This window comes from Polyodon spathula, chromosome 17 (genome assembly GCF_017654505.1).
Source record: "Polyodon spathula isolate WHYD16114869_AA chromosome 17, ASM1765450v1, whole genome shotgun sequence".
Lineage (NCBI taxonomy): Eukaryota > Metazoa > Chordata > Actinopteri > Acipenseriformes > Polyodontidae > Polyodon > Polyodon spathula.
The window spans coordinates 22,014,135-22,032,800 of NC_054550.1; the positions used below are offsets into that span (position 1 = coordinate 22,014,135).

Here is an 18,666-nt window from a genome sequence, read left to right on the forward strand (position 1 = left end):
AATTTAGTCATCGCTAATTTTTTAATTTTAAAGTTAGTAGTGTACAAAATTTAATTGTATTTAGTTCATGTAAGACATACAACCATACAGTTGTTAATAATTATTTGTTTTGTGTCCTGAGATCAGATAAAGATGTAATACTGGCTGTTACTTTTATAGGAAAGAAACTACAGCATTTACCTAAACCACACCTGCCTTCTTAAAGCGATATTGCTACACTGTGGAATACCTGAGGATAAACTAAGTCAGTCTTCCACTATTCTGTATGAAGCAATGGTAAGGTGTTTTTTTTTTTTTTTTTGTACAAAGAGCTGTATTTATTTTTACCATTATTTATGTATAATTATTTTTTAATCACATATTACATTTGAAAATGAATCCGATTTTGATCAACTATTGGGAAGTCTATAGCAGGAACTTTGTGTACTTCCTGCAGGAAAGTCATTTTTATTGACCTGTGTACCATGTCTCAGGTAGCTTCAATTGTCTCACTCGGATGAATTGATTTGTGCTTCTTGTATCTTTGGCAGTTGCTCATTTGTCTCATTTGGCTAATCATTTAAGACAAGGATTTTGCTATCTTGTAAGAACAGTTTAAAGATAAATTTGAATATATATATTTCTTTGAAGAAAGACATTTTTCATGTTTAAGAATTTGTTGTGTGTAACAGTTCTTTTTTCTGGATTTAAGATTTTTCTTAAGAACATTTCAAGAATACGGCCCCTTTTTTTTTTATAGCAACATTTAATATATAAATACCTACTAAAGGTTTCTATTCTGCGGTTTTAGCTTAGAAGCTCAATTAGAACAAATGTTTTACCAATAAAGAGGTGACTTTGTGAGTGAAATGGGTCATTTGCAATTTGGTTTTATCCATGGACCACATGAAAAAAAAGTCTTGATCATTATTTTGCATTCTGAAATGCACCTCTTTCTGTTGCAGAGTGAAAAGCTGACAAGACGAGAGCTTGAAGCCAAATTTTGCAATCTTTCACTGTCAACAAAAAGTGTGAGTATTTCTGTAACCTATATTTTCTAGGACCACTGAAGACTTTTACAACATGCACACACTGTTCACAGTTGATGCCTCTGCATTAAGGGGGTATTTGTCCTGTACCTGTGGATTACCCCCAATTTACTACCCACGAATGTGATCTATCAGTCCTTTCCCTGCTGTCGTGCCGCTTGTTATCATGAATGGGCTCAAACAGAATCAATTTTTAAAAAAATTTTAATGAGAAAAATGGACATTTTGTAATTAAATACACACCACACTAAGGGGACTAGATTTGTTTGACGTGCCGTGTACCTGTTAGTGCAGAAACAGTAATACATTCTGTATAAGAACATGAGATAATAAATGGAGGAAAAATATATATTCTTCATCCTGCATATTGCATCCTACCAGGTTTTTTGTCGCAAGTGGTTATGTTGCGGAAAGGTGTTATATGTATATGTATGTAAGAGAATCTGGTTAAAGGAAAGTTAATTGCTGCAGATCAGGTGGACGGCGAATGAAAGATGGGAGGGAATCGCATTACCTAAAAATCAGTGTCAGCTGCTGAAAAGGCTGATGCCTTTGCTAGATATGCACTAAGCCGCTGTAAGGACAGCCTTTTTTGCAATACTGTATTGCAACCAACAGTGAAGTGGAAAGGAAGCCTGGAGGACAGATTTCATTTGCTGATTTCATTTTGTGGTTTTGCTAATACATAATTATTGGGTAAGCTGAGTGGGTAATTAACCATCCCTTTTAGAACCAAGGACCCAAGGCTTTGTAAAAGTCAGATTCTTTATTTCGAATTTACTGGTTTACATTCTTTTTTTTTTTTCATGGGTTTCAGCTGCAAACACTCTATAAGTATGTAGATCTGAAAGGGGATCTGCCGGAACTGAGCCCATTAATAAACACCCTGACCAAGCAGAAAACAGCCGTCGCTCAGCTGGCAAAACAGGGCTTGAAGGACCTGGAGGAGGTCACTGGGCTCTTAAAGAAACTAGGTGTGAAACTGCAGGTTAGTTGCAACACAATACAGTACAGTGCATCTGAAATCAGCTTTACAAGATTGGTTTCTTTTTTTAGTTTTATGAATGTTTTCAGAAAAGGGAGTCATTTGGAATTGGGGAAACTTTTTCTGTATGTATCTCTTTGTTTTCTGCTAATACATCCCAGAGATTAAATGAATGGGTTATGAAGATGGGAAATAAATCTATTTAGCCTAGAACAAAAAAAAAAGATGAGTGGAAACTTGTTGAAAAAGTTAACCTTAGCCAGTAATTTAAGCACAGAGACCACAGTTGGAAATTAAATGTAGACTTCTTTAAGACCGAGGGTACGGTGCTAAGGGTATGGAAAGAGTTTCCAGGCCTCTTTGTTGATGCAGAATCGATGGGATCTAATCTTTGGGAATAATTGGCTAAAACAGATGAGCATTGATGGGGGATGGACGGCCTCCTTTCGTTCGTAAATGTTCTTATGTTCCCTAACATCAAACATATGACAAATAAATACATTGAGACTTATGAAGATAGTGAAATTACTGAAGGTTACAATTTCTAAATGTATTTCTTCTATACTGCAGGTGGTCATCAATCTCGGTCTGTTCTATAAAGTACAGCACCACAGCGGGATCATTTTTCAGTTTGTAGCGTTTGTCAAGCGAAGGCACCGGACAGTACCAGATATTGTGGCAGCTGGTGGAAGATATGATCACCTGGTAAACATCTATTGGCTTGTACACTCATATTTAGAATTGAGAATTCAAGATGCAGTACTGAGCTCTGTTTGTGTTCTTGCTTTTTTAGATCCCACAGTTCAGAGGACCCGAGTTATCAGGACCAATCCCTTCTGCTGTAGGAGCCAGTTTAGCTCTGGAAAAAATCTGTGCTGCTCTTGCTAGCATGGAAGAACCAGTAAGAGGACATTCATTTACTATCGCAAAAGTCTACAGGAAGCCATAATAGTAGTATAGCATTTCATGTTAGATTTCGAAATGTCTTATCTTTTCAGTTTTTTGTTAAGTATATAGAAAAACTACAAAGCAGTAACGTAACATTATTCAGCAGGTTTCATTTGACTTTATGAAGCAGAGTGAATTAATTCAATAGGGTAATGCAAAACTTTTGGTCATCTCTGTATTTTGTTACTGTGTGAGCAACCATATCAGTAGCCTCGGTTCTTTTTGTTTTAGCTCAGGATGCAATAAAACAAAAACAAGTAAATTGTGTATTTTGATGGAATCTAGACCTACTGGACTCCAGTTTTATTTGTATCTAGAGAACAACTTATACAGTTGTGATGAGCCAAATTATAAAGTATGATAATCTGGCAATATATGGTGGGTCCTGCCCATCCAAGGGTTGCTTTGTCACACTTCCAGTCTTATATTTGGTGGATGTAGGTCACAGTGCTCTACTTCATGATGCAAACCCAGCTCTGTTGTTGTATTCATAGCTGTGGCAGGGGGTGTATGAAACAGATGTAGTTATGTATCGCTTATTAAAGTGTTACAGAACACCGTGCAAAATTCACAAGAAACTCATTGCGCTGCCCTTGCTATGTCCCTTGTGTTCTATACCAAAGCTTTTATATATATATATATATATATATATATATATATATATATATATATATATATATATATATATATATATATATATATATATATATATATATATATTCATTATAACGAACCCCCCTGGGACCTGCAGAAATGTTTGTTATATCAGGTTGTTCACTGTAATAGGGTTTGACAATTTGCTGTATCAGAGTAATAAAGAAACGCCCAAATCAAGTTGAACACCTTTATACAGTAGTTCTTTCAAGACAACTTCACATTGATCAACATTTAAACTGTATATTTCTATAGTCTCATATCTTGTAAAGCGCTTTGTGATGGTGGTCCACTATGAAAGGCGCTATATAAAAATAAATTTATTATTATTATTATTATTATTATTATTATTATTATTATTATTATTATTTAAAAGAAAATAGTAAAGAAATGAAAAAAATAAAAAGAACACTTACATGCTGAATACAATAATTACGTGCCCTTTCTCTTGAAAAACAATGCAGATTGCTTCATATTTTTCGTGTTTTTATCAATGCACGCTATTTCAATCTTATCTCTTCACGCCTGTTGCCATAGGTCCAGTTTGTATGAAGATGGCAATGGTTGCATACATCACACATGTTTTGACTTCAGTAGGTTATCTATGAATTAGCCTTATCTTCAAATTAGCCTACCAAGGTCTTTTATTTCAATGAGAGAATAACACATTCACACTGGAGAAAATTTAGTGTCAGTCCTGAGAGTTTTGTCAGGGTAGATTTTGTAAAAATGATCGTTCTAATAGGGCTAAGTAACACTGAAAAAAAAAAAAGTTCTTGCTGTTTGGATCGTGTGTGTGTATATATAATATATATATATATATATATATATAAAAAATAAAAATATTTTATTTATTATTTTTTGTTTTATTTTTAGTCATTGTGGGTCATAAAATCAACTAGGTAGGCATTTCTGAACATTTCTGAACATTCGTTCGGTAGAAAGGGTTTGCAGTGTATCCAGATCTCGCTCCCTCCTGCAACGATTTTCTGTCCCCACAATTTGCCAGTCATTTCAATCCAAGCACCAGCATTGTTGCAGGAGGGAGCATGAACTGGATACACTGCAATGTTTAGAGAGAGAAATCTCTCTGTCTCTCCTGGCGAACGTTATGAAAAAATGTGTTCTCTCATTTATTTACCTATGATGTGTGACTAAAAATATATTAAAACTGTCTGGAATATGTTGAACAAAGAAAGTGCTGCAATGTGGACAACAACAAATCAAGCAAGGACTGTCTTGGCAGCTCAGCTGTGCAACATTGTGAAGGTGTGGGAGATGTGGTCTGCACAGCAGTAATATTTGGTGCTAGGAATTGTACATTTTAAACAGTCTTCCTGGAGGAAATGGGCACCTGTCTTTGAGGAAGCAGTTGGCATGGCAACTTTGTGGGTTACATATAGTGGAAGAAAACCCAGGCTGACACACCATGCCTTAGGCAACAGTAAACCGTACTTGTACAATACATGATTTTCTTTAGTGTTCTTTATTGGGTGTCATGTAACCAAGATAATACAATAATCATGGTATTCTTTAAGTTTTCAAGTATTTATTTTGCTTCAGTAAATACATCTCCACATTTTCCCCATATATTGAATAGGAATTTCAGATTTCACAAAATCCTTTTTACCCAGCTAAAATGTTAATTGAATCTGACCTTTTTATTTTCTCTTATAAACTAGCCTTCAATAAGCTGCTGCGACGTGCTGGTGGTTTCTGTTGGCCAGGCGTCGATGGATAGAGCTATTAAAATCCTTCAGAAACTCTGGACAGCTGGGGTGTCGGCTGATGTCTTGTATGATGTGTCGCAGGTAAGTAATTGCTATAGGGTCTTCCTTTGTATAGTGATGCTAGAGTGTGACATTGTTTCTGAGCAAGAATGCAGCTGAAGCCAAAGCAGTCATCGTTTGCTTTTACTGTCTTGCATTACAAGGATTTGGCAACAGTAATTTGTCTGCTTGAGGTTACTGTATGTGTAGTTAAAACAAGCTTTATTTGCTCAAATCTAAAAAGGACTTGATTATCCTAAAAGGAGTAGACAAAGTTAACCCTGACCTAATACTTTGGTCAAGCGCAGCACAGAAACCAGGACCAGAGGACAAAGCTGGAAACTAAATGGAGATAGACTTAGAACCGAGGACAGGATAGGCTTCAAAACGCGGAGAGTGGTGACGGTGTGGAATGGGTTACCTAGTCCTGTTGTTGATGTGGAATCATTAGGATCGTTGATGAGCTACATTAATCTGATGCATCACCAGTCTTGCTTTAATGGAAGGGGCATTTTAACGAGTGCTGTAGGCTATATACCCTTCAGGAATGTGTTGGGTGCCCTTGTCCTTGACCTCCTAGTCTTCAACACTAGTTTTTCTTGTTTTTGCTTTACATGTGTGCTTATTGGATTTGAGACACAGTTTGTAATCTTCCAGCTGACCATTTTGTGGACATGCTCCTTTTTAGGTTACAATCAAGTAAACTGTGTTGATTTTAATTCCCTCTTTTCACGTTTTTAGCACTTCTGTAGACACTGCGGTTTAGCTTCATTTCTTTTTGTACTTTGAATAATATGGATCAAGTGAAACCTGACTTGTTTTACAGCTGTCGGCAGCAGCTTCATAAAGAATAGAAGTCATTTTCTTTGCTAATAATATAGCATAACAATTTGTACAGTAAACCATATGTGTAAATTATCTAAAATGTATAGTACTGTATGTCGTAACACATTAAACTATTATTTCTCTACCTCTAGTCACAAGAAACTGTGCAGGAACATTGCAAACATGTTGGAATCGTCTGTGTAGCGTTCGTTTCTGAAAAAGAGGGAAACTACATCAAGGTAATGTGTGATTCTTATTGTGTGGATGAGCCCAGAGTGATACTGCATCATGGTAATGTGTGATTCTTATTGTGTGGATGAACCCAGAGTGATACTGCATCATGGTAATGTGTGATTCTTATTGTGTGGATGAACCCAGAGTGATACTGCATCATGGTAATGTGTGATTCTTATTGTGTGGATGAACCCAGAGTGATACTGCATCAAGGGTAATGTGTGATTCTTATTGTGTGGATGAACCCAGAGTGATACTGCATCAAGGTAATTTGTGATTATGATTGTGTGGATTAACCCTGAGTGATACTGCATCAATATAATGTGTGATTCTTATTGTGTGGATGAACCCAGAGTGATACTGCATCAAGGTAATGTGTGATTCTTATTGTGTGGATGAACCCAGAGTGATACTGCATCAAGGTAATGTGTGATTCTGATTGTGTGGATTAACCCAAGGTAATTTGTGATTATGATTGAGTGATAACTGATACATCAAGGTAATTTGTGATTATGATTGTGTGGATGAACTCAGAGTGAAACTACATCGAGGTAATTTGTGATTATGATTGTGTGGATTAACCCTGAGTGAAACTACATCAAGGTAATTTGTGATTATGATTGTGTGGATTAACCCTGAGTGATACTGCATCAATATAATGTGTGATTCTTATTGTGTGGATGAACCCAGAGTGATACTGCATCAAGGTAATGTGTGATTCTTATTGTGTGGATCAACCCAGAGTGATTCGCTCAACACAACAATCAGTTTAATACTAATGCTTTATTAAACATCAAAATCAGCATGCAATATGAAAATGACATTAATGCACATAACTAGTAATTTCGGAGACAACCAACTGCTAATCACACCAGTGAGCCAGTTAACAGTACTATTAATCATTTATTTCAAATATATACTAATTGATAACATTATGGCTCGCCCAAGTCCTTACACAAGCAATAGAAATTGGTATCATAGGACCCAATTCATACAGCTTGAACTCTTGGGTTATTTAAAGTCTATTTTAATGAGCAAGATGCAGCTGAAAACTCTTGAAACTATTCCAGACTGATAGAAGATCACTAAAGCATTGTTAGTAGTTGTGAGTTTTTCCAGCATCTTGATCATTTCTGAATATACCAAAACAGGACTCAAATTAATTTGTCAACATTTTGGAAGGGAGTGACTCATGTCCAAATAGATGATCATTTTTATAAATTCCCTATAATCTGTGTCTTTGACATATACTGAATCAAGTTACAGTCACACTCCTTTCTTTTTTATTTAAGGTCAAATCATTTGAAAAGGACCGGCAATCAGAAAAGCGGATTTTAGAGACAGAGTTAGTCGACCATCTCATTCAAAAATTCAGGACCAAATTTTCTGATGACAGGTTTACCAGGTAAGATAGTGGAAATTGTATGTGTGAAATTTCAAAGAGACAGCACACGGAAATGGGAATCTGCTTCGGAGACCGAATTGATTTTTTAGTGAGCTACATGATGTAAATATTGCAGAAGTGTAAGGGGACGTGTGCTTTTGCTGAATGGAAGGCCACATGCATTATTTTACTGACCAAGCCCTGCAGTCGTTCCCTTTTCCATTAAAAATTAGACGTATGTTTGGATTCCTGTCAACTAGTAATAAATTCAAAGTAAATGTTCAAGATCTTCAAACTTGTAAGTACTCCAAGACTCTGTATAAATAATAATGCGGTTAAATGCGGTTGTAATAGTGTGATGGTATAACAGATACAGGATGATGAGTTTTTTCCTCTAAATATGCCTTTTTCTTTTGTGTTTTTAGAGATGTATCTGAAGGTGCCCTCCAGAACCCAAAAACATCATTTCTGCTTACTTCAGGTGCAGCTAAGCTTAAAACATCAATTCCTCGACCAATTCCTTCATACCCCGTTCCTCTAAAATGATGTACTTTTAATACAGCTACTCTACCTCTTGGCTAGCTAACCTAACATTCTGCTTCCCTTTTTATCTCCACATTGGCAAGATACCATTAATGTCGAGTTCACTGTATCTTTTTTCTATTTTCAGTTCTTGACTTGTACTGTATCTTAAATGTTTATGCACATTCAGTTATTTGCTAAACATTTACATTTTATTCAGTTCAGAATATCAAGACAAATGCTCCAATGTTTAGCAGAAAGTGATTTGTGAATACAATAGACAGCAGAAATGGCAACCGTATATTGATACAGTATTTGGATTCTTGCCTGCTAGGCCTGTGATCGCCTAATTGATACTTTAGGGAGACCCCCACATATTTAAGCCTAGGGACTGCTGAAGAGAAAGAGGTGGATGGATGTTGATGCTAGCACACATTTACAAAGCAGGGATGCAAGTCATTTATATACTTGAGGAGCAATAAAGATCCAAGCACAGGCCCTTGTGGTACTTCTTGTGGTACCCACTGATTGGTACACCTCCACAAACGTCAAGATTGACCTTGGTCTTATAAATCCAAGCTGGATATCTGCTATTCTATTGTTGCTGTACAAGCGGCCTTCAAGCCTGCCCTTACTTTCGCTTCCCTCAGTTGTCCTGTTCTGGATGTTAAACAAATGGTTCTGTAGTTACCTGTGTCTTGCTTCATTTTAAAATACTGGCACAAAATTTCCAGTCCCCTGGAACATCACCTGTTACATATCTCTTTCCATAACAGTGTTTCTCCATTTGTATTGTTAGTTTGGAAATGGTGATTGCTTCCTCCAAACAGATAGAACAGCTTTTCCTTTTGTTCTAGGATCATCTGAGCCATATGGGAGCAGCATAGTGCTGAATGTGAATGTTATCTCACCTGAAAAATTATCTGCCAGCACAAGAAGACGATATGAAACGCAGGTATGCTACTTTTATATTTCATTTATGTCATTGCTTTCTTTTTAAGGCATTTTTAAGGCATTTTCTACGGAGGACATGGATGTCAACCTTGACTTGCATAAAGAAGGAAAAACACTGAGTGAAGCAGCTTGCATCACTTGATTTTCAAGATGGGGTACCCAAAGCATAATCAACAAGTACAGAGAAACATCATCTGTTATTGACAAACTCAGGACAGGAAGACCCAAAAAGCTGCCTAACAAGGATGAGCAATACTTAAAGAGAATATACTTAAGGAATAGAAAGAAGACGAGCGTTGAGTTGACAAAGAGAACTGAAAGAAAGGCACAGGTGTCGTTGTCCATCCATCAGCAGTCCAAAGCACCTTTGACCATTGTTCTATAGTCCAGTTTCTGTGTTCTTGCGCATATTTTAGCCTTTTAGTCTTGTTCCCCTTTCTAACAGAGGTATTCTTACTGCAAACATCCTTTAAGTCCTGATTTGAAGAGTGACCTTTATGCTGTAGATTTCATGGACAACGACACCTGTGCCTTTCTTCCAGTTCTGTTGTCAATTCAATGCTTGTCTTCTTTCTATACCTTAAGGATATTCTCTTCAAGTATTGCTCATCCTTGTTAGACAGCTTTTTTGGTCTTCCTGTCCTGAGTTTGTCAATTACAGATGAAGTTTGTCTGTACTTGTTGATTATGCCGAATACCACACCTTGAAAATCGAGTGGTGCGAGCTATTTCACTCGATGTTTTTCCTTCTTTGTGCAAGTCAAGGTTGTTATAATAGTAGAAAACACTAGTGGAGGCTTTGAGTAGAAGTGCAACATGCTTAAGACTTTTGCACAGCAGTGCATATCATTGTTTTTTTTTCCATTTTTTTAAACATACTCAAAATTACCTATTTCTCTCAAGTTTGGGAAGATTCCAACTTCCACGATGTAAATGCGATGCCCCCTGGAATTGCTATGTATTGTAGGAAGGAGAATTCTCATCCACACTGTCTGAGTGGAAGGCTCCTGTGCCTCTATAATGATACCCCATCTCAATGTGTAGCATGGCTGAAGGTGCTACAATCTCACCTGCACAATTTTTTTTTGTTGTTTTGTAACATTGTAACTGTATTATTTTTGTAATTTTTTAAAGATACAATCAAGACTGCAGAATTTGGCCAGTAATTTTCAAAACAAGAATAATGACATGGAAGTGTTAGCAGTAAGTATTTATTTATTTATTTTTGAAACAAAATATCAGGTTTTACATATTTGTTCATTTTTAAAATGTTCAAATTTGCCCCCCCCCCCCCCTGTCTTGCTATGTATCGTTAGTTTGTTGTTGTAAGTACTTTGGATGCTTCAGCATTCTTTCTTTTCTTGATAAATCCACATGTGGTATTTATTAGCAATATGGGCTAGTTACAAAGAGAGAACATTGCCAACGAGTCTCGGAGTCATGATCAAGTTACAAAGAAAACATAATTGTCCTTATTGTCTGTATATCCATGTATGGAAAAACATAATATAGTATCTATATGCATCATGTTTGATGCATTTGTGCATTTAACCCTTACTGTTAATTAAAAGAGCTACTAAGTAAAATCTGTAATTCCAAAGCAGGTTGCATGTTATAAACCTGTAGCACAGTACGTTTGTGTGCTGGATCGTAAGTGTGAGCTTGTTGAAGATGTGCTGTATTTTACTGGTTATGTTTACAGATGTTACATTTCAGAATTGTGTTTGCTGGATAATGATTGCTAATGTATTAGCAAGTGCTGCATGGACAGCTGTAGGCTGTGCTTTTTTTATTCAGATTCAGCCTTACATCTTAACCAGTAAGGGCTCTGAATAAATATCCTTGTATTTCTTCTCACTTCTCTCTTAAAGACGCATTACTGGAACTTTCCTCAGCTTGCATGGTATTGACTGTTGTACTTGACAACCAAATGTTGAAATGCATTCTGAATAATTATTAAAAACTTGACTTGCACCTTTGATTTGGTCTGGTGTGATCATTCAGCAGTGTCAACGGAATCCAGTTTATGTTTTTCTAAATCTCCTACCAACAATTCAACAATTACATACGTTAATCCATTTGAGGTGACAGCTTTTTTAGTGTTCTGCGAAATGTAAAAGTGTCCTTCTCTTTGGCTGTAATACTGTGTTGCTACAGTGCCGTACTACCACTGTGTGAAACTACACTATGTAACACAATTTTTGTTCTTGGGTAGTGTTATTTTCTAATTGCTTATGCCTCAAAAGTATAGAAAATGGCTATTATTCCCCACAAACTTTGCTTTTGTGACCAGGACAGTGATATTTCAAAATATCACTGTTTCCAATGGGAAAGCGGGCAAATTTGTGTCTTTTCGTTCACATAAAGTCAGAAAAAACAACATATGAATCCAAATTAACATGTATTTATACTAAAGTAATACAAAAATGACTACAAAAGATTTAGAAGTGAGTAGTTTTTCGAAATTTACGATTATACTGTAAATACAGTATAATCGTAAATCTCGAAAAACTATTCACAGTGCAATCATAGCTCAGGAACTCTGTTATAATAGGACTGCAGCCTTTGTGTGCTTTAAAATGAGCTGAATATAAAATGAGTGAGTTGAATATAAAATGAGTTGTCTGTTTGTTTTTACAGATTGACTTGCCCAAGGAAATGTTAATACACTTCTTGACACTTGAGGTGAGCAATGCCAATGTTTGGCAAATGTATGTACATTTTCTTTATACCTACTGTACAGTATTAAGTCAAGCCAGTGTATATTGTGTAAACCACGTGTGGCTCAGTATGAGGGTGTTTAACTCAGAACAGATAAAACACATACCACATTGTACTATATGTAACCCATAACCAAACTGATATTACTGTGATGAATTTGACACAAGATATGGTGAAATTAATGTAAAACACAGTGATATATTTTAAAGAGCCTGTCGCAACATTAGTACTAAAGAGCTGAGTGAATAAGTTTAACCTTGATTAATTTTTGTTTGTTTTAGTATGATGGGGATGAACAAATGTTTTATGCAAGTGTGAAACAGTTGCTCTCTCGACTGCCAAAGCAACGATATTTAAAATACATCTGTGAAGAAATTCACCAGTTCAAAATAGTTAAGAGGTAAGAATGTATTATCTATCTGTCTATCTTTTTTAATTTGGTCCATGAGTTAAGCTACTTTTTGTTTTGCATAGCTCCACTAAAATCACTTTCATTATGGCTCTTCTCAATCGGTGTTGGCTGTCTCCAGTAGTAACAACATACAGTAGGAGATAATCAGCATTGATCAGCACTGAACGTGGCAAAGAGCTGCATAAAAGAAAAATCCTTAAAATGAAATCTGTGGAGAATACAAGGTAACCATATAAATGACTCAATGCAGCTTCTGATTTCCCAGTTCAGCTGTATTCCCTGTTAAATATTAGCACCACATTTGCAATTTGCCAGTGAGAGGTGACCTCTCCTGGCTCTGGTGATTTTGGTTGAAAGTATGATTTATTTAGGAGTGTTCTCTATGAACATGAGCTGGTAGTGTGAATACCCAACAGCACTGACATGTGTGTTTCTTTGTTTTTAGGGTGGCAGTGCTGGTTTTATACAGCTATAAAGATGATTACTACAAGATTCTCTTTTAACCTTTAACAAAACAGATTTCCAAGAACAACTAAATCCTCAAGTGTTTTTTTTTTCTGCCTTCTGTATTTTCTTCATGTTATATGTATGTTTAAAATGTTAAATGCACACTTGCATACTGTACATTGCAAAGATGATGTGTGAAAACATTTGATGATTCATGGTTATAAAATAACTATCCTTTTATTAAAAATATTGCTTACATGACTGCAAGGAGGCTGTGTGGACATAAACTTCTCTTGCTGCACCAGGCTAATAATGAGATGTATTTTTTAGTCATTTTTATAAAAAAAAAAAGAATACAAACAAAATGTGGTCTGTATTCTTAGTATGATTTTATTTTTTTAGGTTGTTGGCCCAACAGCACTACATGGTAATGTCTCTGGTGTTTGTGGATGTCCATAGGCTACAGCAAGCTTTTAGATTTGAATTCTTTACAGTTTGTAGGCTGAAGTAAAGTCATTGTAGCTAACAAAAACATGATACCTGGCCCTGCACTGGGTGGAAGTGAAACTGTCCGCACCTCTTGAGCACCCTTTTTTCCTGTTCGTAACCAACCAGCTACTTCCCCCAATGACCTGTCTGTCAGGTTTTGACCTCGAAGCACTGCAAGGGGGAATTGACCTGGGAAGTAAAGCAGTAACAGACTTCCTGGAAGGCAAGGCAGGCACCCTTTCTTTAACTTGTACCAGATGTCCTGATTTATAATGGAGAGGTTTTTCTAAAACATGTGTTTATTCAAAACTGCACATTTGAAACCTATGTAGTGAATAAACATAAATGTAAGATTTCTGAAATGATTTTGTTAGCTGTAACCTGTACTTGACTTTTGCTCCCTGATAAAGGCTGGTGTATTGCAGGCAAGTTACTTCTTGTTTCCTGGATGATAAGACTGGAGAGAGACCTTTATTTTGGTACTGGCATATTAGAGGGCATCAAGGACATTGTTAAAAAAACCTTTTGTGCTTGCCCATCCGCAGGAAATCTAGCAGTACATCTCAGAAACAGCACAGATTCTGCTGGTTTTCTAGTGCAGGTAGGCAATGTCTGTACCTGCAGTCCAAGACTGTTCCAACAGTGTCCTTCATTTTTCAATCAGACCCCTGATCAGATGCTGAGACATGTTAGTTTTTCATCCAAAATATGTGCAGTGTGGGGCTTGTGAAAGAGTTTATCATTGAATTATATCTAATTGCTCCCCATGCACCGGAACAAGATCAAAACAAGACTCAAATAAGAGCCCAATCAGTTTTCAAACTAGGATTATTTAACCCTTTCACTCCTTGATTATTTTTACATATTTATACACCACCTCAGGCTGGAACCTAGGATTTCTGAGAGGTTCCATCAGGATTTCCTACAGCATATGTTAACATACAGCACCAAGACAAGGTGGGACCTGAAAGAGCTCAGTAATACAGGCAGTACAGTAAACTTTGCTAAATGTATTTGCTTTATTACTGTACACATTTGAGAATGAAACAATTCACAGAATATACACATTCTTCAAGGCAACAACAATTCCGATCACAAATGTATTTATTTTTCAAGGAAAAATGTTTTACAATCAAGCATTTGCTGTTGGGAAAATAAATAAGCAACTTTACGTATTCTGAACAGTAAAGTATGCAAAGAAAAAAAAAAAGGTTAACACAGCTAACACATGTACAGCAGGTTTGGCTCCCTCGAGCTTTACGCTCATTACCTGCTGAGCACTCGAATTAGCTTTTTAAAACTAGTTCTAGTAATAATAAATAAAGTTATGTGAAAAAATAAATAGGGAACTCTTTCTTTCATCTACTTTGATCTGCTTATTTTTACACTTAGGAGTTACAAGCATTTGCAAAAGCATTTAACATGTAGCTTTCCCCCATGCCTTAGAAAACATTTAAAAAAGTTAAGATTAGTAATATGCTTAAATATCATTATCACATCAAGTTAAGGCTACGTTATTAGTATACAAGCACACTGTCCAAAAAAGATAAAATAAAAATTTCTTTATATGTAAACCAAATAATAATAATAATAATAAATAATTAGTTTGTTTGAACTTTACAATCTGCAATAATTTTGTAATGCATTTTACATGTAGTAAAACAGGATAATCAGAACAGTAGTGCTTTTATATAAAACCAAATATGTAAATACTGCACCTTTGCTCCAGCTGTCAATAATATGGCACCCATCTTTCACAGTTCTCCTTATAATTTAAGAAACTCGGCATTGCTTTGTACTGCTATATTTTTATATATTATTATTTATTTATTTACTTTTTTTTTAACAAACAAATCATTTAAATGATGTAACAGTTTTGTGAAACATGCATCTGGTAGAAGCAGCTTGTTGCAATGAACCACAAAAATATACAATTCTCATTTTTAAAATCAGCGGTGTGTCTGATTTACAGAACCTGTATCCACAGAAGAAATCAACCTGTTAGTGTTAGGCTTTTAAGAATAGGGATCATGTGCTGGTGTGTCTACAAGTTACTTGCCTAACATGCCCTAAAAGTATAAGCGATCTAGACTTTAAAAAGTGCTTAAAAACAGCCATTTCTAATCTTTTTTGTTATACTGATGACCCTTTTGAAAAACATTTTTTTTTTAAATACATACATTTCATAATTCACTCATTTGGTTGACTAATTAGGCCATGTTGATAGTAAATAGTGAAAGTCCTATATTTTCCTGCATAAGGACCCTCCATTAATACCACTGTTTACAATGCCTCATTTATTTTTTGATGTGCCAGTCAGATAGCGACATGAAGAGAGAGCCCTGTGATTGATTGAGAGACTCAACCCTCTATAGAACTACTGTGCCAAAATTCCACAGTTGTTGCAATACACATGGGGTGTAATCAAAGCTACCCAACTCCCAGCCTATACCAGTAGAATTAATGTACATACAATTTAACCTGATAAAGTATATTTTTAGAACTGTAACGCTATTAAGTGTGTTTGTTTTTGTTTTTTTGTAGTTTACTTCATACAAAATTAGTGACCTGGTAATGCAGAATTTGTTAAATAAAATGTGCTTCTCTTTTGCGATCTTTCTAAACACATTAGTAAGGAGACAAGCATATACACGGTCTGCTGTATTCTGCTGGTAAGTTATTTAGATTCGGTAGTTGAATGCTCTTGAAAGTGTTCAAAACTCATTGCAGTAGCTATAATGTTTAAATGCTCCAAATATGGTTAGAGTGAATGCATGACACATGAGAAAAAGATAAGTAATACTTTAGCATTCATAACTATTAAACATCCAATAGTGCTGAATTTGGAAATACTAAAATAAACTCTAATTCAATGATAAGCATTGCAAACAATGGCGTATGTTTATTTTTGGAAGCATTGTACTATTATAAAGTTAGCACTCTGATATACGACACTCATACATGTCAGTCGTGTTTTACTGTCCTTGTATTAAGAAACAAATCAATTCCCATTTATATATAAAAAAAAAACTAATTAATGCACTTATCTGTAACACGATTCCGACTCGCCAGTCACTGGTTTTCTGATACAAAGGCCATCTCTTCAGTGTTACTATTTATTTAACTATTCGTCACAGTCTGCATTTTTTCCTCGCATATGCAAATCAGTCTTTATTGTGCAGTTACACAGAGCTTCCTCCAGTTTAACCTGATGAAAATGCAGCAAAAATAAAGCGAACGAGACCAGCTATTGTAATGCAAGACAGTTAATCATTAAGCAGTTTGATACTGTGATGCATTTTTTTAAATTTATTTTTTAAAATCGGTAAACTTTCGTTGCTTTTGTGCATTTTCTGTTGAACTATAACATTAGGGCCTTATCAAGCACTATTATCAAGTCTTATCAAGTCACTTTTGAATACTGACTTTGGATACTCTTAATTCTGGAAACCTGTTTTTTTTTTTTTTTAAACTTTTGCTAAATTGCATTGCCTTTTATGCTTTACGCAGTTCCGTGCATGGGTAAGATTTTGATTTCATTTTGCTGTTGGGTGGTTAACGGTCGTTTACTAACTCACAATACAAACCGGATTTAAAAGTATGTCCATGTGTCGTCTGTTTTGGCAAGTGATATTTTCAGAATCATGTCGAATAAAAATACTTGTGTTGAAAATCTAGTACTGTACCAACAAAACCAACTACAGTACCAAATACAGTACATTTAAATTAAAGCCTAATTATTTTACAAACAGTCTTTTCAGCTATGAATTTTTGACATATCTTTTTTGTGTTCCTTAAACAGACAAGAGCTGGAATGGGCCAAAATGAAATAATCAGTTATGAGTCACACTCTTTTAACCATCACTGAAGTCAAAATGTTATAGGGTTGGATATGTGAGTGCCAACTGTATACTGGATTTGGCTGTGTGGGAATGGTTGATGAATATCACATTTTCAATTCATACTGTTGCATACAAGGTTTGCCTTAGTTTGGGTTATTTAAAGCTTTAGTAAATTTAAATATAGAAGAGCACAAGATAAAATTGCAAATCGTTTTGCATTGCAATATCCGTTTAATGGGCTGTAAAATGAAACGCACATCCCGGGCCCCAGTGTGTGTTTCTATCCCAGCAGCCAGCTTGGCTGCTGCTTCTGGTTTTCAGCTTGATCACTGTGTCTTTCATTGCTGATTGAACCTGCTTCTGTGGTTACATTTACTCTGCATTCATTCTTGACATTTCGAAATGTATTCTCCTTTGAAGGCTCCATATAAACAACAGAGTTTTTGTTCACATGTTTTTTCAAAATTACGGTCTAAAAAAAAAAAAGGCAGAATTATACAAAGTCATTTGAATGTAACAAAAATTGATCTAATGATGCAATGAATAAAATATTATGATGTATTTATACATTATATACCATATTTTATATTTTGTAATATACATTGAGAGTAAGTACATAGCTACTGTTTATTATTATTTTTATTATTAGCACATGAAAAAAGGGATCATTTATTATAATAAACCGGTCCTATAGAATCCAGTGTCAAACACATTACTCCTGTTTCTGGGTTTCTCTTTCCAATTGGATGAAAATGTAGTATTCATAAGCTTTCGATTGGGGAAAAATCACAGCAGTGGCATCATCGACATTGACGGATGTGTTGAACATGAAAACACTGCAGTGTACAAGTGTATAGGCTTGCTAAGCACTGCTTAAATACAATTGTCTATATATTGGATCTCTGGCCTATTTCCTTTTGCATTTAAGGTAGCTGTGGCAAGGCTTGCTTCTTTAGTAACTATATGACAGTTTGCTATGAAAAGTTAGAACTCTGTTCTGCAGGTACAGTAGAACAGACTGCCCTCTGTCTCAGCTTGATTAATGTATTTATGATCTGTGTATCTCTATGCATTGTTTCTAGTGTCTTGTCTTCCTTGGTAATGTTACCTTTACGTGATATTTGTTGGCATTGGGCGATTTCCTTTGGTATGCTGATTGCTCTCCAATGCATTTGTCCTTGTGGTGTAAGGCACTGTAAACATGTCATTCACATGGTGTTGTATGTTTTAAAGTGCTGTATGTTCCAAAGGTGTTAATATATTTCTTACCTTTTTGGGTGCACTGTAGCAGGGCATTTGTACCCATTTCTTCTTCTTGTTTATTAAAAGAGCAGCTATGAGGAATATGACAGTAGTCAGCAATATACCGGCTAGAATCCAGGCTGCAGATTGGTATATCAATGCAACCTCCGTCTGGCTTGGGTAATCTTCATTTTGGATTTTTCCTTCTGA

At 35.6% G+C, this 18,666-nt stretch overlaps 2 protein-coding genes across 5 annotated transcripts in view; one reads left to right on the plus strand and one right to left on the minus strand.

Annotated features, from left to right (window-relative positions):
* The window catches only part of eif2ak4 (eukaryotic translation initiation factor 2 alpha kinase 4), a 40,439-nt gene extending 27,289 nt beyond the window's left edge, over nucleotides 1-13,150 (plus strand). For both annotated transcript variants that reach the window (XM_041276160.1, XM_041276161.1), the window contains 14 exons: nucleotides 160-276; nucleotides 945-1,010; nucleotides 1,846-2,016; nucleotides 2,584-2,718; nucleotides 2,807-2,914; nucleotides 5,298-5,426; nucleotides 6,362-6,448; nucleotides 7,736-7,848; nucleotides 8,253-8,308; nucleotides 9,207-9,304; nucleotides 10,438-10,506; nucleotides 11,944-11,988; nucleotides 12,306-12,424; nucleotides 12,882-13,150. In XM_041276160.1, coding sequence (XP_041132094.1) covers nucleotides 160-276; nucleotides 945-1,010; nucleotides 1,846-2,016; nucleotides 2,584-2,718; nucleotides 2,807-2,914; nucleotides 5,298-5,426; nucleotides 6,362-6,448; nucleotides 7,736-7,848; nucleotides 8,253-8,308; nucleotides 9,207-9,304; nucleotides 10,438-10,506; nucleotides 11,944-11,988; nucleotides 12,306-12,424; nucleotides 12,882-12,939 — 1,371 coding nt within the window. In that variant the 3' untranslated portion in view covers nucleotides 12,940-13,150. The remainder of the gene's footprint in view (nucleotides 1-159; nucleotides 277-944; nucleotides 1,011-1,845; nucleotides 2,017-2,583; nucleotides 2,719-2,806; nucleotides 2,915-5,297; nucleotides 5,427-6,361; nucleotides 6,449-7,735; nucleotides 7,849-8,252; nucleotides 8,309-9,206; nucleotides 9,305-10,437; nucleotides 10,507-11,943; nucleotides 11,989-12,305; nucleotides 12,425-12,881) is intronic.
* Nucleotides 13,151-13,245: 95 nt separating this feature from the next.
* LOC121329982 (cysteine-rich motor neuron 1 protein-like) overlaps nucleotides 13,246-18,666 on the minus strand; it is a 43,072-nt gene continuing 37,651 nt past the window's right edge. For all 3 annotated transcript variants that reach the window (XM_041276164.1, XM_041276163.1, XM_041276162.1), the window contains 2 exons: nucleotides 18,484-18,662; nucleotides 13,246-17,686 (listed from right to left, as the gene is read on the minus strand). In XM_041276164.1, the coding sequence (XP_041132098.1) occupies nucleotides 17,495-17,686; nucleotides 18,484-18,662 (371 nt within the window). In that variant the 3' untranslated portion in view covers nucleotides 13,246-17,494. The remainder of the gene's footprint in view (nucleotides 17,687-18,483; nucleotides 18,663-18,666) is intronic.